Source organism: Cygnus olor, chromosome 7 (assembly GCF_009769625.2).
Source record: "Cygnus olor isolate bCygOlo1 chromosome 7, bCygOlo1.pri.v2, whole genome shotgun sequence".
Lineage (NCBI taxonomy): Eukaryota > Metazoa > Chordata > Aves > Anseriformes > Anatidae > Cygnus > Cygnus olor.
Genome location: NC_049175.1, coordinates 9,259,391 through 9,280,088, shown reverse-complemented (window position 1 = coordinate 9,280,088; position 20,698 = coordinate 9,259,391). Strand labels below are relative to the sequence as shown.

At 42.4% G+C, this 20,698-nt stretch overlaps 1 protein-coding gene across 4 annotated transcripts in view; it reads right to left on the bottom strand.

Moving 5' to 3' along the window:
- The window catches only part of PHYHIPL (phytanoyl-CoA 2-hydroxylase interacting protein like), a 128,634-nt gene that overhangs the window by 68,352 nt on the left and 39,584 nt on the right, over window positions 1–20,698 (bottom strand). Inside the window, exon 1 of one of the 4 annotated variants that reach the window (XM_040563670.1) lies at window positions 17,904–17,994. The exons of the other annotated variants lie outside the window; for them this stretch is intronic. Within the exon in view, the coding sequence (XP_040419604.1) occupies window positions 17,904–17,979 (76 nt within the window). The 5' untranslated portion in view covers window positions 17,980–17,994. Of the gene's footprint in view, window positions 1–17,903; window positions 17,995–20,698 lie in introns of those variants that run through there. 4 annotated transcript variants of the gene reach the window in all.

Sequence of the window (20,698 nt, the reverse complement as noted above, 5' to 3'; positions counted from 1 at the left end):
CAAAACTCCTACATGTTTCTATTTGTGGTTTATTATGTGCCTGCACATCAGGAGCATGTGCATTTTGATTTGTAATGGTTCAGAAACAGGACAGGAAACCTGAGCCAAAGATAGCATTTATTTCTGCTTTTAAAATGCCTTTTTTTTTTTTTTTTTCAGTCCTGAGATTGGTGGGGAATGACCCTAAAATCCTGCAATGATACTTCTATGCCCTCTTATCAGACAAATGTATGAAGAAGAAAATGATGCCAGCAGCTACCTTTAGCCACTTCACTCACTTTTGTTGTGTCCCCCTCTCTCCTATTTTACAAAACAAAACGTTTCATTAGAACAGTGAAGCCCTTGAGAAACTACCCAGGAAAGAAGTCCTGCAATGTTTAAAGAGAAGCTTAAACAAACACATATCAAAAATGTGTTTGAAGTTGGGAGCTCAGCTGGAGCTGCTACTTTGCAGCTGGGGAGAGATGGGACATCTGTATGGGCTGTCAGGGCAGCACTTGAAGCTGATGGAGCCCAGCATCTCTTGTGCCTTTGCCAAGGCGGGAGCTTTGGCTCATGTCCTGCGGAGATGTCCCTGAGCTGAGAGCCCCTTCCCCACCACCACTGGAAAGCTTGGAGCACACCACACTGGGTCCCCGACCAAAGGAGGGGGAGGTCCCTTGGAGCCTTTATGATTTATAAAGTGGATTTACAGTTTAAAATCATCAGAACTGCAGACAAAATTAAAATATCTGCTTTTAACTTGCGTTTTGGATACAGCTACCTAAATTCTGCATCCAGGCTGGGAGCACATTTTAGAGTACATGGATGGTGTAATGACCTATATGGACACTGTGTTTCTGCTGTTCTTTTGAGTGGGTGAATGACTTCTGCATCTTTCCCTGTTTTCATGTCTGCTCTTTAGTTCTATACTACCAACATATTTGTGATTTCATGTCTGCTCTTTAGTTCTATACCACCAACATATTTGTGATAAGTTTCTTTAGACTCACCCTTGTCTGCTCTGCAGGTTTGTTTTCAACTTTTTCTCTTAGCACTTTTATTGTAAAGATATTGAAATTTCTCCTCATATAAATGCTTCAGTTATTTTATAATTAAAAGCATGTAGTTCTTGAGTGGACTCTTCCAATGATTTTTGATTGTTCTCATCAAGAAGTGCAGCTGAGAAGCAGCTCACTTCTAGGTAAATGAGCTCTACACTGCACTGTAAGGAAACTAGCACGGCAGCAACCCACTGAAATAACAGCAATGAAGTCTGGCTCCCAGACTTTCAGTGCTGGCTAAGCAAAGTACAAGGGTTAAGAGCATTTCTACTGTGCATTGGTGCTCTTCTGCATAAATTAGGGGCTTTCTTATTTGTTTTCCAGGTCTGTCTTCCAGAACTGCCCAGAGAAGCTGGGGATGCCCCATCTCTGAAAGTGTTTGAGGCCAGGTTGGACAGGGCTTTGAGCAACCTGGTCTGGTGGGAGGTACCCATGGCAGTGGGGTTGGAACTGGATGAGCTTTACGGTCCCTTCCAACTCAAACCATTCTGTGGTTCTGTGAACTTGGAAACCTAGTTTGCAAAGATGTCAAAAGCACAACTGCTGAGATTTAGCCAGCCACATTAGGATTATGAGTAAAGTTGCCTTAGCAAGCATTTCATTGGCAGGCCATAAAGTTGACAAACTATTTTTCCATTAACCTGAAAACTTAACTCCACCAAGATGTATTTTGTTGATTATAGCAATAAAAACCTAAGGAAGATTAAAAGGAGAAGAAGAATCACCACTCGGCATAAGTCACGGAGCGTTCAAAAAGCTTTGTAGGTTCAATGAGGTTTAAACCAACGCTTAGCTGTTTTACTGACAGAACTGGATTTTCCTGCTGTCTGGTTTTGAGTGTTTGTACCACAGTCACTTGTCAGGATAGCATGCCGTCTTCCTCCACATTTGTGTTCCAAGAAAAAGAAGAACCATGCATGGGAAGAACTAAGGAACTCTACTTCATTCTCTACTTCTTTCATCTTAAGACTTGATTGATGGAAGCGGTGTCTAACCCACACAGGCATTCATTTTCTGCACTCCCAAACACAGCTATAGATACATGGTTTCTGGAGTTCAGATGTGGTTGATCTGTTGTGAATACTGCTGAGCTCCTTCCTCAGCCTGCAAAGGGCCAGCTCCGTGTCCTAATTTTCACTATTAGGATGTTTTTGAAAGGCTCCCTTTATTTAGTACTTTGAAAGCATGCTGTCTCTTCAAGCATAAAATGTTGGCACTGATAAACCCTGGGAGTGTTTATACAGTAAATTGATCAGATTATTTTGTTTAAAACTATTATTCTAAACACAATCAGAGACCTCTGCGTCTTAGATTGCGTTCATTTTGGCCCCATCACAGCTAACATTATGACCTGAATCCCATCTAGACATTTGCCCTCTTAGCATTTATTTTGACTTTAATCATATTCTTATCATCGAGCTAGTATTTGATTACTTTTTTAGAGAAGAAAAGTATTAATAAAACAGATTAAATAGATCATTTTGTTACGCAGTTTTGACATGAAACTCTCTTCTGTAGAGCAAGTTATTATTGCCAGATTTTTCTTTCAACCTCTGTAAACATTTACTTTACTGTCCTATAATTGCTTTAACATACATTTTTGTGTGCAAGCTAACTGTTCTCCATTAATTTTATTAGCAGGAAGACTCTGTGTAATGTTCAAACTCCTTAAAGTTGTTCACTTATTTATTTAAACACCCCATCAGTCTTACTAAATTCAGTGCTGTGCTTTGCAAACAGCCTAACTTCCATCTATCAAAGTGAGCCTTGCAGTGAAACACAACAATTTTAGGCACACACCCCAAGCCTATTCAGAAATGATCCATTTCAGCCTGTAAACACAAGTGTCTCTGACACCGATTTATCCAGGAATAGTGTTTGAATGTTCACTAATGCATCTGGGGGCAGATCTTGGCTTCAAATTTGGATGAGATGAATGGCTGGCAAATTAATACATGTCTGGTTTACAAAAAGGAAGGTCATATTTTTCAGAACAAAAACAAAATTCCTTTTTTTTTTTTTTTTTCATTTTTAGATTAACTTCAGCTTGTGGACTGACTCTCCCCACGTTCATGCATATGCTTTGGCAAACACATTTTGTAGTGAACTAACTCAGGACTATTATATGGAGCCTTTTAACTCAGTGTTGCTGATTCAAATGAGTATTTTTTCAGCATGGTCATGGTGGCAGGCATTCTCTTTTCACAGTATATATAGCAAGAGCTAGCATTTACTGTGATGTGAAGCCTACACACTGCGGCACTTTAATGTTTCTGAGAGAGGGGAAGGCGAGGGAGGGAGAGGGACAGTGAGCAGCAGTAGGGAGCTCGAGCCTGTGGCAAGGTAGAGCTCCCAATCTGCATGCACCGCAAGTGCTTTATGTAAGATGTAACACATTGTTTGAGATCACTTATTTGAAAATATTGACACAGAAATTTATCACAATTATCATGAATTATTGCCTGCCTCGCCAGTTCCTGCAGTAGTCAGTGAATGGTTCTGGAACTATAAAAATAGGCTCAGTGCAATGGATGTTTTATTGTGGTCAGGACTGAAATACTGGAAATCCAACGGTTTTGCTAATTCAGTGCAGCTGCTCTGCAAATGCACAGTGCCTTTGGTAACCTGGCTTTGGGGTTGAAAATCCAAAGCCTTCCAGAAGAGTGAAATTCCAAAATTTAGATGTGGCAACTGATACACCACAAACATCTTTTGCCATGTGGCACACATGTGTCAGGAGCTATCTGAGATTCTTCAGTGCATCACACAAAATCCTCTTCAGTATATTTGCTTTGAATACTTAAAAAAAATAAAATATAAAAAAAAATCTAAGTATACCCTGTCAGAAGATATCCCATTTTTACCAGAGCTTTAGGGAAAGGGAAGAAGAATTTATCAAAAGCATATTTAAAGGAAGCTACAGAAATGTTTCTAACTTTACCACGTGTTTTGACAGAAAAAAAAATCACGTTTCAGCCAGTTCAACTTACTATACAGTAACAGGATATGCTGGAGTTCATCATTATAACCAAACAGTGAAGTTTCTAGTGTTCTTTACTCAATATACAAGTGTATCTATGCTAGAAATATATTAATAGAGTCAGAAGGGAAGCAAGCAGGTCTTGTAACTAGACCTGCTTATTAAAGGCTCCTGAACTGAATCCAGTGACTTGTTGGACTAAGGCATGATATGCTGAAAGGCAGGCAGTAAGGAGCTGAATAGTTCAGCAGAATATTTCATTTTCTTTGATATCTTGTTCCAGTAGTAAGTTACTGTCACTGTTAAACATTCCTGTCTTACTATTTGCGCTCATCTGGCTGCAGCTTCCAGCTGATCATCTTCCTCATGCCTTTCCCCACTAAATTAAAGAGCCCATCAGAACCCATTAAAGTATTTATATCTTGTAATCAAGTTGCCTCTCAAGCCTTTTCCTGATAAACTAAACAGATTGAGCCCCTTAAGTCTTTCCATGTAAGGCATTATCTTCAGCCTTCAGATCAGTTTGGGAATTTTTACCACACACTGCCATTTCCTAGAATCATTTATCGATTTATTTATTTTTACTATGCAGCTCTCAGAGTATCTTCTGCAAATACCCAAATACCAATTGGCCAAAGGTATACAAACCAGTATCACCCAATTATTCTTATTTATTATGTTTCCTGCCATCTGTGGATTCTTTTTTTCTTTTTTTTTTCCGGTGCTGAATCCACACTGGGAGTTGCATGTGGTACTTAGCTGCCTGTCACATACATGCAGCTGGCAATCTTGTTCCTAAAGGTGTGTTCTTCCAATCAATCAGTTTAGTAAGCAGCTCAGATAATTCTGATACCACGTCTATCCTTAATATTACTTAATATTACTTCTTGTTACTTACTTAAAAAAATATTACTTAATGTTACTTAATATTCTACCAGTGCCTGCGTTATACCATTTTTAATGCTTACTTTCAGATTATTAGAAACTGTCTCATTGGGCACGATCATCGATCACCAAAGTGCACTTTACAGGTTCAATGTTGCAACGCTAAGTGATAAAAATATATATCTCAGACAAAACACAGCTTTACCTCAAAGGCTGAAATCAGGTTTGCCTGACCACATTAATTATACTTTTATCTTCTGATGGGCTTCACAGCAATAATGCATTTGAATCAAAACTAATCTGTTCTTATTTGCCAATTTAATTAATACAAGCAAAAGTCTCTATAATATTTCAATTAACAGACAGATGCAGCAAACTAATTCAGATCCACCCCCTTCCAGACTCCTGCTTTTCCCTAAATATTTTCTGAATTCTGTGCAGACTTTTTTCAGGCTTTTGATAAACACGGCAAATTAAATTGTTCCAGTTACCTTAGTATGGATTGCTGCATTCTGTACTGCTTAAAATCCTATCTGTAAAATCCATACAACTCAGAAACACTGCCAGAGAAGAAAAAGAATAAGCCGTTTACAACAGTTTGAAAATCAGATCAGATTACTGCAGAATGTAACAGTTTTTCTGGAGAAAATCTACATGCAGGGCAACTGTAGCAGCTAGAATTGGGTCTCCTGCTCATTTCCGCAGCTGGGTAAGGAGAAGTGGAAGGTGGGTGTACAGCCGCTGCATGCTGGGCTCTGTGCCCACACCCTGCTGCTGCTGCTCTCCCACTGGCCTGTGCTCGGCACTGATCCGTCACACGGAAATGCAACAGGAGGACTGCTCTGCCAGCACCCTTCACCCTGGCAATCTTTCTCCTACTGTGCCATCTCTTTGTGCAAAGCTGCATAGCTTGTTTTATGAGTGACTAACATATTGTGTGACTATTTCTATTTTTATTCCTTATTTCAACTGACAGATACATAAACATGTTGCTACAGCATGAGAACTGAACTTTCAAGAAGGTTAACCTGCAGGCTCGACAAAGAAAACAGTGACAGCAGAGAAAAGCTAACATGAAGAAGAGAAGGAGGCTCAGATCAGAGCATGAAGGTAAGATCAGGCAAGAATATGCTTTATTATCTGTGTGATTTTTGCCGTCTTTCAGTCTCAGTGCCAAGTGACACCGAGTGTATGGCAAGACCTGAAAAACTTGGGAGTGAAGAGGGAAGGGAATACAAGATTTATCTAACCCAAGTGCCAAGGCCGTGACAAACAAGAAGTCCTACAGTAATAAATGGCTCTCGTGATCCCAGTCGATGTCTAAAACCAGCAGCTCCTGATACTTCTCCCAGTGCGGTGCTAGCAGCTGCTGGGGCCTCAGCACTAACATGCAGGAGGAACGTTTTGATCAGGACATGAAGGTGTGCTGATGCATGTCTCCGTAACGCTGCTGTGAGTACCAGCTTCTCCCCTGCTTCAGCACAAGGCCAGGAGACTTGCCTGCACGGCCAAGGGCAAGAAGGGGAAGGAAAACATCTCACCCCTGCAGAAAGCAGTTTTGCATTTAAGAGGTACAGCACTCACAGCTTCTTTGTGCTGGCAGCTGCTAGCCTAAAATGACTTATTACTATCAGAAGTCCAGCTTTCCGGCAAACACACCCTAGCCCACTAAGTCAGGAAGGCACTGAAGACAAGAGAAGGGAGGTGTTTAGAAAACTGGTGCATGCTTTGGTACACTGCTGCCTGGCGAGCACAGAGAAGCACTGGGGACGCTCTGTGTTTCAGAGCAGCTTTATGTGTCACAGCACAAAGCTGCATGGAGAATGACCTCCTTGTCATGTGTGGCAGGTAGCGGGGCACGCACAAACCATGTAGCACATTGCTTGTTTTTCCCTAGGCTGCATCAACCAGGAGATGATTTCAGAATACCTGATACAATCAAAGAGCTCCCATCAGGCTTTCAGACAAGGGGGGATGCAATCAAGCCAGTCCAGGAGATCTTTGCTATTGGTTAACTGACAGCATAAAATGGAAAAGAAAAAAAAAAAAAAAAAAGAAAAGAAAAACAAAAGACCAAGGACAAGCGGAACACCCATAACAAAAGCATTACAGTGACCAGAAAATAAAGAAATTTTATTGTTGCTAACAATGAACAGGAACCAATGTCTGCACCGAAGCAGAAAAAGCAGTGAGCAAACACAAGAACAGTGGCTGTGACTGCAGACTTGCTGAAGTCATTAAAAGCCATGACAAGAAACGTATAGACACTTTATGCAAGATTTATGATGCTGCCTGCGGGAGAAGATTTGAAGCAAACACCGCTGAAGAGATATATGCAAGAATTAAAATGATATTACTTAAAACGTGTGTAAACAAGGTATGTTGGGAAGAAAGAGCCCTGGGAATGCCACAGGAAGTATCCTAGACATCAGGTTAGAAAACACAGTATCAGTACTTTGCCCTACACCAGCAATCATAAGGAAAGGACATCAAGGAACGAGTGCATGCCTGCTCAGGTAAATCAAGTTTCTGCTCATGTAGGTCACTGAAAGCTGCAGCTAAGAGGGTCTCGTGCATTCTCACCCTGCTGGGCTATCTGTATTTTAGCTGGGAAACTACAATCAAGAAGAGAAAAGTGGAATAAAAATGTGAAGCACTTGCGCCAAAGTAACAAATCAGAAGGCCTGAGAGAGAAACAGGGTTCAGCAAAATACAGGTACTAGAACAGACAGGCATCTGATCCTATTTTGAAACCCACAGTTTTCACAAACTTACTTACACATTGGCCAGAGAGAAGACATAAGGTGAAATATATGTGTTATTTTCTTCTTTTAATATACGTTCTGATCAAAAATTGAGATGAAATTTCTGTGCTGTAATCAGCAGTACTCAAAGCGTATTTCCTTTTTGTAGTCAGTGTCTAGCTGCAATAGCACTCTTCTCCAAGGCCTACAGCCACTCTGAAACAACAAGCTACATGGATGATTTCCAAAGCCCCTTTGTTACTTTTGGCTGTCACAGAAAATTTTCACCGGTGGTTTTGCAAATGGAACTGGATACTTGCAACTGACATGACAAACTTTAGGCAGGGTGCTTTGAATCCCACCCCCTCCAGCCCACATGTTGTCTGAGGAATTGCCACGACCAGAAAAGGCTGATTTCCCTCTGCACACTGCAGGCATGACAAGCCAGCACAGACAGTGAGTAACAGAAACACGCTCCGGCTCGCAGGCTGGTTCCTGACGGACAGCACAAAAGGGCCTTCTGCAAAGGCCTCCTATTACACTGGAGCAGAAAAAGCTGTGCTTGTAACACAAATGAACTTGTACTGTACCAACACGAGAAAGAAAACCTTTTTTCACACCTCAACTACATTTTGGTAAATTCCTTGCCCCCAGACATCATTGCTCTTCTGTTATCTACAGTCCCCCTTAAGCCTGCTGGTGGTACAACCCTTCCTCATTTTGTTGGCTCTCCCTGGGAATGGGGACTCGCTTCAGTGGGATGTGACCAGCCAGGTGGCTGGCAAGCACTTGCAAAGACTCCAGTCCAAAAACTCAATTTCTTCCACTCTCCAAATCTGTAAGGCTTTAATGAGGTCTTGGGGAGAAGCAGCAGTTTGCAGAGATTCATTAAAGATGAGGACACCCTCACACAGCTACTAATGGCTCTAACTCACTTGTTTGTAGTGTTTGTAAAAACTGGAGCTTGCCAAGCGGTGCTCTCAATGTAAATTGCTGCGGTGCTTCATGACCGCTTTGGAACTTTCCCGCTCTGCCCCTGAATCAAAGCACAGCAAGGAGTTATTTTCCTTTTCAGCCTGACAGAAGAGACTTGTTTTGCTGGGGTCTGTGTGCACCCTTGTCTAGATAAATATTCAACTACTGAGAGCTGTGCTATTGGAAGCTTTCAGAGGAATAATTATACAGGTATCATCAATAGTATGGTCCTACACACACTGCCTCAAAGGAGGTTGCAGCGAGGTGGGGGTCAGTCTCTTCTCCCAGGCAGCAAGCAATGGGGCAAGGAAATGGCCTCAGGTTGTGCCAGGGGACGTTTAGGTTGGATGTTAGGAAAAAATTCTTCACTGAAAGGGTTGTGAAGCATTGGTTTGGACTGCCCAGGGAAGTGGTCGAAAACCCACGATGTGTGCTTAGGGGCATAGTTAGGGGTAGACTTGGCAGGGTTAGGTTAACGGTTGGATGTGACCGCAGAGGTCCTTTCCAACCTAAGCGATTCTATGAGTCTATTTAGTGGTTAACTACTGGACTGCACCCTTCCTAAACATCAGTGTGGCAAATGCTTTGTTGCGTAGGTCCGATTAAAAATAGTGCAACCGTAGCCTTTCATGAAGAGATGTGGCAAATCAGTACTTGATGAAAATGTATTTTCTCTGTGAAGTCAGAAAGCCTCTGGCATACACTGTTTTTGATCTTATATATATATAAAAAAATATCCTTTTTGATTCACCTGCTCATGCTTTCTATGCATGCAGTATTTTCCAGTTTACTCAAACATTCCTTAGCCGTACCTTGAAACCTCATTAAAATATGGTACTTGTCATTTATAATCTACTTATCAAAGTTCATGTCTAAGGGTGTTTAAATGAAGGACTAGGTAGATCACAGCTGTTAGTACCACTCGTTTTGCTTAGAAGTACCTGCTAGAATTGCGGTTTTGTCTCAAGTGTTGGAAAATTATCTCTGAAGCTGCATTTATACAGAGAGAGAACTACCTGAGAAACTGAAGCCTAAGTAATTCCACTAGACCTAAGTATTTACACTAGAAGCATTTGGGGGCGATATTAAAAGAGGGCTTTGTAAATTAAACACAACAAGGTATTTTACATCTCAGATGGACATTTTCAGAAGAAACAAATGGCAAGAGATGCCCACCTGCAGCTCCCAGCGAGGCATGGGTGACACCATACCTGTGAAAATCTACCCTGGTGCTGTTTGCTCCTCACCTGACCTGCTCACGCAGGCAGTGGATGGGACATGCACCTGACAGGCACGGGACTGATTGGTTTTGTTTTTCTTGATTTTTTTTTCTTTTTTTTTTTTTTCTTGGGAGGGAGTATTTTCCCAATATGACTCAACACCCCAGCCAGCTTTGTCTAATTGCAAGAGCAGACTTGAAGGCAGAAATTCTGTTTCTAGAGAAGGAGCTCAAAGCTCAGGTTGCCTGAAAGACTGTCCAAAGTCCTTGAGGGAATGATCATGGTTAACAGCTTTGCACTACAGAAGGGAAAAACTTTGTCCATAAGGGTAAAAATTACCTGATTAAGATATAGTTTCTTGTCTAGTTCGTGGCTATGAAATAATCCTCTTTCCCAAGCAGAAGGAATCAGAATCTTCATGCCCTACTTGCAAAAACGTGAGACAAACACCCATGGGGGTATAAAAAGGCAGAAAAGCAAAACAAAAATTCTGAGGTAAGAATACAAAATTCTCAACTACCTTTCCAAAAGGTCAGCCTGTTCAGGTATTAAACAGAAAGCCCAGGAGAGTTGCACATGCTGCTACAATGGCACTCACTGGCTGAGCATCTCGTGTTGGCTACTCACCCAACTACTGTGAGGTGCTGGGCTGCTGTGACCCCAGGCAGCTGTGTCCCAGCTGAGACTCAGACTCCCACTATGCTTAAACACCCTCTTCCCACTGGAAGATGAGTTTGGCTTTCAGAGAAATCTGCAGAAAATTGGTAATAGCTGTCAACTAAAATCCTGTGCATGGCATTTTGAATAGACCACAGTTTTTACTGAAGGAGTGAAGTGATGGGTCATCATGGAAACAAACACTCTTCGGAAAAGCAACAGTTATCACTAACTCTCCTTTCCTAGTCCCTGAGGATCTGTCAGTCTTAAGGCAAGCAGGATTTCCTTTGCCTCTCTGGATTTCCCACTGAGCTGCTGGAAATAGCCTGGGAGAGCAAAAGCCACAGTTGCTTTTGCACAAAACAGCCACTGCTGCTCGGTGAGAGCTCCCCGCTGAGCCCTCATCAGCCATCCCCTGCAGGCACCTGCAATCAGCCGTGCCAGGGTGACCTCCTCCCCACCCCAGCAGCCTGCCGTGTGCCCGGAGAGCCATCATTTAGCTCTCGCCAGCTACAGCAATTACATTCTGACAGCACGGCTCTTAGCCAACAACTCCATCCCGTGAGTCTTTAGTGCACTCCTGTAGAATTGAATGGCCACAGCAGCCTTACGGTCAGAACGGGGTTTTCAGCCCCATGGGAAAGCAGACGTTGCTCTGAGGTTCAGTCACGCCGTCAAGCACTGACGGACACCGCCCGGGGTGGCAGCCCACAGCTGAGATGTGGGAGCACCTGGAGGCGAATCAGCAGCATGAAGTTCCTCAGAAATCTGCTGGAAAAATCTGCTTGCACAAGGCATTCGTTCAAAAAGTGAGCAGCAACTGCATTTGAAATAACAGTGTGGAACTTCCAAAGCAGGGAAAGGAAAAGCATTTCCTTAAGCATGCTGTGTGGCATGGAGTGTTTCTTAGCACTTCGTACTAAATTACTTCAACATACATTGTTCTACAGCTATTCTACTTGAAATGGTATCATCCTTCCTAAATATTCTGTAATATTCTGTAGACTAAATGACGGTGTCTGCAAGTTCATGGCTCCCACCCTATCCACCCCTGTTCATGCTCTGGGAAGGGATTCACCTTGGGAGACCCACAGGGAGGCCCTGTTCCCCATACCGCTGTCTCAGAGGCACTGGGCTCTGCAGAGCAGAGGCTACAGGGAGACTCCTCTGTGGTTTCATGTGTTGGTGCTTGCAATGTGAGGTGTCAGGCACGGCTCAAACATCCTATAAAGAACTGCACAGCTCCTCCACGCACAGGGCTGGGCTTGGGGCTTCAGTGTAGGCTTTAGCCAAGTGGCAGTTTTATTCTACAAAAGTAAGCAACGAGCAAGCAAATACACCTGCTTCCAGAGATGATAGAATACAATAAGGCAAAACCCAAAACTACTGTGCTTGCACAAGGGTCCATAAAGTAAAACCAAAAGACAAAACCTCCGCACTGTAAGACAGGATTGCTACATGAGTGAGAGTGAGCATAGGACTGTTTCTGGAAAGCATTTTAACACAGTAGACATGATGTAAAACTTTATTCAAACCAGTGCTGACAGGATCAAAACAGATCTGAAGCAAAGAGGAGAAATGTGGTGGGGTGAGTTAAGGGAATTAACACAGTTAATAAGAAGTATGCAGAATAAATTAGTTATGATAGCTAATTTATCTTCAATGAACACATTTATATATAGGCTTACATGAATGAATCAGATAAGCACATTTTAACTCTGCAGGTAAATGTTCTCCAATTTGCATTCTCATTGGTTCTCACTGTGCAGTTATATCTGCATTTAATTATTAAGAGGGTGACAAATCTCTTTCCTCAGCAGCACTGCAAAAGGCAAGGAGGTTTGTCCAGTCTCCTGCCACAGCCCCAGGCTGCACAGCCCTGAGCAAGTCCTCCAACTCCGCTGGGCTTCCCCTGGTATCTGTGTGCCAGAGACTGGAGCTCCCAGCCCACAGAAATAATGAGCCCCACTGCACTGCAGCCTAGAGGCAGGAGATGCAAAAGGCCTACGGACAGAGACACGCATTTCAAGAACTCTAACAATAGGCATGAAGAAATGGAAAGAGAATTTTCCTCATTTCTTTCCCTCAAAATGTTCTGACACCTGGTTATTTCATATTCTCACCCTACAAAGGGACACAAGCAGAGGCTTAGGTGCTGCAGCAGGGAGGGTTTCCTTCTTGAACTATGATCGAGGAGCCCTAAAACAGGGCATAAGAACCAAAATAATCAACCGAGACACCTCAAAATTCTTCTGTGTAAAACAAAGGAGGATCCTTTTTGATCGCAACCAGCCCTTCCAGCCCTCCAAAGAGAGTCAGGTCTTCAGAATGAAATTCTGCCATTAGTAGTGGATGAGCACTTGAGTCCACTCACTTCAGTATCCACGACTCCACCTGCTATCTTTGCTGGTATTTCTCTCTTCTCTCTCCCTTTTTAAGGAGGAATTCTGGTTAATGATATGCCACGTTATGTCAGCGTCTGTGGCTGACAATACTGCGAACACGGTGTGCTGTACATGAGCTGCAGGGTGCTATTCCACATCAAAACAACCGGTGAGAGCACAGCGTCCTGCAGCTGTCACTCAGTAATGCAAATATCACCTTGCAGAGAGACGATTAAGTCTCTGCCCACCAGAGGCAGCGTCTGGCCCGAGATGACAGCAAATTAAAAAGGCAAGGCACTGCTAGAGGCACCATAATGACTCAGATACCTCCTGCAGGTTTACTCAGGCAAGAATCCCTCCTCACACACCCACAATTTCTCCAGCTTTCTCAGAAAACCTAGCTTGTTTCTTGGACAGATACCCACCAGCCTCACCTATACCTGCTCTCCAGAAGACAGCTCTGTTTCACAGCTAAAATGCACACATGGGGGGCAGTGATCCCCAGCTTAGCATGGAAGCCAGGCTCCATTAATGGCTCATGAACATCACAACGTACACATGTGAATTCACTGCAGCTACATGGTTTATCTACTGTACCATTTAGTATCACCCTCCCTGAGTGGTAAATAATTTACTGTCCTCTTTTCAAAGAGGACATCCTATAGTACAGCACACACAGAAAATCAACATGACGGACAAAAACCTAGCTTGTGAAAGAGTTCTTGCACTTCTTGAATATGAATAAGTTATGCCCTGTTCACAGGAACTTACTGTAACTACAATATTTAGCTGTCACACTATTCAGTATCATCTTGCCTGCACAGTAAATAATTTATCTGTTTATTTCTGTAAGGAACGTCATACGAGCGAACTTGAATGGCAGTTGATTGCATGCATAGTATGTATAGCCTGAGACAGGACTTGCAGCAGCCCCGTGGTAGGAGTGCTGGCTCCTGCTGCCAATGCAGAAGGGCTGAGAGGCGCACAAAGCACACGCTGGCTATCGATGAGCTTTCTTTAGGGGAGCAGCCCTCAGCAGATGTGCCCGGTGGCAGCAGGCCAGCTTACCAGCTCACTAGCGGTTCTCAGAGGTTTGCATGAGCCTACTAGGGATGGACAAATGGGCCCTCACACAGGGTGACGTTTGGTCAGACCATATTCATCTTCCAAAGATACATGAAAGCTCCTCAAGGAAACATTAAAAAGTCATTCTCGTGTCTCTGTGGCATACTTTTTTTTTTAGTAAAATAGCAGATAAGCAGACCTTTTCCCCTCAATAATTTTCATGAATAATAATTCTTTGTGGTATTTGTATCTTATACTTGAGCTAGGAAACCTAACTGCAAGGCCAAATTTCTCATAATCACCAAGAATAAATGACTTGTGTGGACCCACTGCTATTTTACCAGGAACATCCTCCAGCTTTTCAGGCCCTTGGAGCTTCCAGGTCCTAGTCCCCACTTTGCCACTAAATGTATAATCCTAAGCAAGCAGCAACCATCTCTGACATGATATATTTCCCCACCCCACAAAGAGGCTGGTATACCAAACTGGTATTTTTAAAGCACTTGGAATGAAAGGTTATAGCAGCAACTTAGAAATTTGCCTGCTGCTCCTTTTCCATTTAACCAGTAATGTGCTTTTGTGCATTTTTTTTGCTGTCTCTGTCACTGTGGCATCCTGGCTCTCACAGAGATGTGTGTTACTCTAAGAAGTCTCCCTAAAAACAGACTGGTCATACCCAGAAGTAGCTCACCCCTAAGGACCAGGTCCCAGCTGCACTCTTTATGCCACAGCACTCCTGAAAGAAGCCCTTGCACCGGTTCATAGGCTAATCTGTTCCTCAGAAGAATTAAGGGACCAGATTCTGCTGCTAAAAGGAGCAAATTCATCTCATTTCTAAACTTCGTGCATCTCTGTACTGTTTAAGGAGCATCACACAAAAATGTGCAGTTGGATCAGAAAGGTTATTAATGTGTGCCAAATGGTGATCTGTCACCAATCTAATGCAACTCCTTTCAACTTCTACAGGAAGTCAAAGCTTTCAGCACTTTGCATAGCTTCTGAGGGTACTGGTTTTGATTTTAAAATATTAATTTGGACTGTAAATTCAACGAGATATACTTTCTTCTCAAAGCAATTGTACAATTCAATTGAATTCAATTAAGCTACAACTGTTTATGCCAGTGTAATTAGGAAGAGGATCTAGCCTGATAGGATACGGCATGACCTAAAGATGCAGTGCTCAGGCTGCACTGTAGAACACAGAGGTACTACTGATTTCCCCATCTCTCATTCTTACCAACTTGGAAAAAGAGACAAGAAAAAAATATGCCTGTTTGGAGACTTCAGAATTCCTTATTGACCTCCATAATCAGCAAAACTGGATTTTGTGCTGGAATGGAAATTAATGATCCTGCCAGGTTTATTTTATTGACGTTCTATGCTTTTACACAATGTGTAGGTCCCTACTGGCTTGGAAAGTTCTGGTGGCTTTTTATTGAAAGTAGGCTCTGTTTGTATTAAATCTACAAAGACTTATGCCATTGCCTACACTTGGGAAGACATTCTGTTGAATATATTATTAGTTTCAGAACTGTATTGTGAAAATCTTGAGTTACACCACGATGAATTACACTTAGGATAACTAAAGCTGTACAGTTTGCAAACAGCATGGGTTTCCTTGTTACCTGAGCTATAAATTACTCCTGGAGCTTGGGCACAAGTTTGTCCAGAGGTGCTAATCAAAATGGATACTGTGCAAAAGCTATGCCAGTGTGACATGGGAAGAAAATTTACTCCTAGAAGAAGCTTATATAGAAGACTAAGTAGTAGAACAGAGTGTTTTTTTTTCTTTCAGTTTTGATATTTGCCTGGCCAGGTGATTTGAAATGTTCTGTTCCACCTGAAAAGGAACATTAACTTTTCATTCTTTATCACATCTTTCCTTGACTTTCAGTTAAATGCTTCCCTAGCTGAACGAAAAAAACTCACTGTATTTCTGTAGTTTCAGTCCCTGCCCCTACTTACATAGGTTTTCTCAAAGAAGCTGCCCAGCAAATCCAAACTGAATGTGGTAACAGCTTTGGTTATCTGCAAATGTTTTTTTTTTTTTTTTCCTAACCCTAATTTTAAAGGGAAGCTACTGTTTAGGAAACACGAACACACATGCACACAAAACTCCCACTGTTTCATCTGCTATGAACTGCTATGAATCCTTTAACATACTTGTGCAGATTATAGTGATGACGAGTATTAGTTCTGGCACCAATGTGTCACATCATGGCTAGGTGGACATTGATAAACATGCGTTATTAGGCAGTAGGATTATTTTGTCAAACACCAAACTAACAAAAAGGGAGTCTCCATCATAAAAATCTCACAGATAAACACAACAGATGCAATGAAAATAAAAAGGTTATTTTATACAGGGGACTGATCTCAGAGAACTTGCACATTGCAGAGGAAAAGATCCACAGCACAGCCAGAAAATTCCTAAGATCCAGGCTAGCAGTTCAGCCAGATGTCTCTCTCTAGCATGAGAGTAACTTTGTATATTAGCTTAGATCACACAATTTATAATCTATGCTCTCATTAAACCATTTGTCCCATAGATTCATCTTCAAAAGAAAAAAATAAAGCATTTATCCTTGGATTTCCCCCTTTCCAATACAATCTTAAAAAGAAAAACTGACAATAATACCAAGATTTAGCCTGCTTTCCTTAATGTTTCAGTAAGAGAGAGCCTCTCAGATCTCCCTGCTTTGCCCTCTCCCTGGAGAAATTCTTCAAATAATTCAGAGCAGAAAAGGAAAACAACAACAACAAAACTATAAAATGCTGCTTCATAAACTAGTTGCTTGTTTTGGCTGTGTAGCTCTGAAAAACTACTCCAGTGCCTGCCTATAGTTACCTCACAAAGCAGCGTTTAAGAAGAAATGAGCTGTTGTCCAACACAGTTCTATTCAAAGCATTTCCCAAGTATAAGCTAAACAACCCTTCTAACATGCCCACAAGATAAATACATAAATGGTCCTTACAGAGAGAGGTAGGAGACAGGATCTGTGTGACTTGCAGAGGCCACAAGGAAAACAATCAGCAAAAGATGGCACAAACTCTGAATTTCCCATTCCCATTCACCATTCCACCTGTTGGTTATTTATTTAGACTTACGAAAAAAAAGGTTCCTGTCTTTTTAACAGGTCAGCAGGAGTTAAGATATGACAATCAATACAGAGAGGCCATCTCCCACCCATCCTTCAGTAACAACTCTCACAGGGCCATCCTTGCTCCGAGCCCCACAAAGCCTACCGAAACTGGCCACACACATGCAAACCTGGGTGAGATGGCGCCCAACGGCTCAGCACAGCTCTTACAATATATCGTGGCTGTAGCTCCATCACACTGCAGAGGAACATGTGAATCCAACCACTTTGGAGTATTTTTTTCTGTGTTTATTTTAGCCCCGAATTACGCAAAGCCTGCATCATAGCCCAGATGCCTTTGGGAGTCAGCAGTTGGATCAAGAGGCTGAACTCACAGGCGAATCGTGCTGTTCTTTGGAGAAGCAATTATTCTGCATTGACAGACACAAATTTTAAATTACCAGGGTTGAAATTATTTCACAATCCCTATTGTGTTTCTGGCAGTTCTATACTGTCTCATTAAAAAATTTAAATTTATAGAGAAGACAGAAATAAGAGGTGGCAAAGACTGCACATTTTCCAACACAGTAGAAATTATTCAGTAATACTAAAACCACACAAACAGCAATCAGGATTCCCACAATTTGAATACATTCTGGTCCTTGGTAGTTTCTATTGAATTCAACAACAAAAGACGAAAAGTTCTTCTACCACTTTGCCTTTTTTTTTTAATTTTGTGTGAGATGGCTCTTGCTTTAATAAAAGCTAAAAAAAATAAAACAGTAAAGCAAATATGAAAAGCTGACAGCAAAAATAACAGGCACCAGCACTGAACACATTAAGAATGAAAAAAACAGGTTTTTGTCTTACAACAATGTGTCTTGGGAGCACTAATAATAGGTGCCTCTTTTCTCTCCAAGCCTGACTTTTTCCCTTCATCACACATGACCTGATGCAGGCCTTGTCTATCTCCAATATCTAGATGCAGAGCAAGTGAGAGAAGGAGCCTGTCTGCTATTTTAAAAGCAGGAGTTCTGACTGGAGAAGGGATGATTAAAATGCTCTGTGTGGCAACGGCAGACAAGTGACTGTCTCCCTGACAACAACGATAATGCTCATATGAATAAAATCCTGTGTTTACATGCAAGCATGGAGGTGCAGGTCCTCAAAATGTCAAAAGCAGATGAGCCAGGTGTATCATTTAGTATTGTTATTGATTTCTTAATTATCAGGCATGAAACACTGATATTCAGGTTTATTCTATTTATAGTTTTCTCTTTTTCTGTTGCTCTCTCAGAGAAATACATTTCTAAAACCGTGGCTCTAACTACATCGTTTTTTCCAGCACATGCTGTTAAATGCAATGTCTGATACATTTACTGCTTTACAATTTCTAAACTGATTCATTACATTAGGGAAGAACATTATTTGGTGTTCTTTATTGCCACAAGGCATATTTTTATTAATTAATTACACTAGATGTTCACATAATTTTCCCTCATTTCTGGAAAAAACATACAAAGTTAATGTTGTGTAGCTTTGAGGAAATGATGCCATGAGGCCCTTGTGAAGAACTCCGATGGGAAAGGTGCTTCATTTCTGCAGAAATATGGGTTTAGGCTTCGGAGCCAATTGCCTTTCTCTTGCTTTAAATCAAACAGCATGCATCCGTAGCTTCATTAAGGCAAAGGAAGGACGTGCTTGAGAGCTGTAATCAATAGATAAGTGCAGGTTCCCAGAACTAAAATATCTCTATTTCAGTTCAGCCACAGTCCAGAGGCTTCCCCAGCTGTGTGGGCTCGGTCCCTTCCCTGGCTGTGCCTGCCCTGAGGAGCAGGGGATTAGGCAGCACTCCGGGAAAGCCCCTGTACTGGCACCACTCAGTGAGGTGCCAGCACTTGGGTCTGGGCAGCTGGAGCCAGGCTCCTTGTGAGCCCTGGACGTCAGAGAGACACCCTGGCTCTCTTTACAGCCCAGCTCTCATCTCCCAGTAGTTTTTATACCAATCAGGAACATAATAATACAAAAAATGTTTAGGTCTCCTTCAACGGTGCACTTGCTATTACAAGATGCAAGTCAAAAGTTGTGCTGAGACTCCACCAGAACTAAGCTCAGACAGAGGGATGACCTCTTACTCCCACTGCTCCAGGAAGTCCTCCTCCCATCCCCACACCTCTGCCACCTAACAAAGCATGATGCCAATCTCACCCAGTGAAAGTACCAGGAGATCTTACTGTAGCTGTTGGCTTTTCAGCATCCTGGCTGTTAGGAGCATGTCCATGGCACGACAAACTGCTCTTTGGCCAGCACAGCCACCCTTGCACCAGGCACAGGGCTCTGAGGGCTCAGTGCTGTGGCATGAGTCAGGGCAGCCCTCGGGCAGCACGCTGAGCTCAGCATACAGCCAAGATGTGCAGAGCCACGCAGAAAAAGGGCTCCATCTCTGTCTACACATGGTATATGTAAGTGAGGCTTACTTAATATAGTTTACACCAACCTGCCCCAGTCTTTTTGCTGTACTTTTACAAGTCACGTCAGCGAGCTGTTCTGGAGGCCAGCACCCTCCTTGTGAAATCACACATTGCTTCCTTCCACCCATCCGTAACAGCGTTTGCTACAAACATGCACATCTGGAAGCGGGGACAGAACTCGGCTGACCAAGATCACGTTCCAAGCCACCAAACTACCTCAGCCCACAAATCTCCCCATGGGCGCAGGTCAGCCCTCACCAGCCGCAGGGGAGCCGGAGGCTGCAGGCCGCACGCTTACTGCAGCCAAAGCCCGTTCCCCCAGCTCCACGCGGCTGAGCCCTCTGCAGGAGGTGCCTCTGCAGGGAAGTTCCTGCCCTTCCAATCTCCCGGTGAGCAGCAACACATGCAAAGGAAATTCCTCAGACAGTACAGACCGGGATTTCAATAGACTTCCTTAGGACACCTTTGCTACTCATGGCTGCCATAGCAGCACCCAGGTGCGTGATTGCTCTGAGCACCGTACTAACTCAGGGGAAGGCGATTCCCTGCACGCTAATTGTCTGCACAAATTATGGTGTATTTTCCTGTAGTTATGGGTTAGAAAAAAATCTGTAAATGCACTGCTCAATTTTCAAAGATACAGCTTTGATAGCAAAAGAAAAGTAATTAGTAGTGTGGGCCCTGGCAACCTGACAATAATCATTTGAGAGGTTTACTCTGAATACTTTCAGAGTATCTATTCAGCATATGCTAGTTTAATTCCTAGGGGATGACTAAAAGACAACAAGCCAAAAACATTTCCTTCCTTTGTTACGGGAAGGCATTCCGATTGAAAAAGAACTTGAAGAGGCAGTAATAAAATCATATTTAAAATGTAAGTAAATGAAGTTCTGATTTGAAGTATTTGTTAGAAACAACAGTTAAGTTAGTAACAAGAAATAAAGTTAGAACTTACAACAGTGCAAAAGACAATATCAAAAGGTAACTATAGCATATGCTTGTTTGTGCGACTGGTTCTTTCAATTGATTTTACCATAACTATTACTGCTTTTCAATCTGTCCATAACTGGCCTTTACACCAAGGCTTTGGCAATGCTTCAGTCCAACTCGCTATAGGACTCTTTTTCCTGAAAAGCTAAAAACAAGAACTGTGATGCTTTTGCCACTCAGCTCTTCCACTTCTGGGCTATGAAT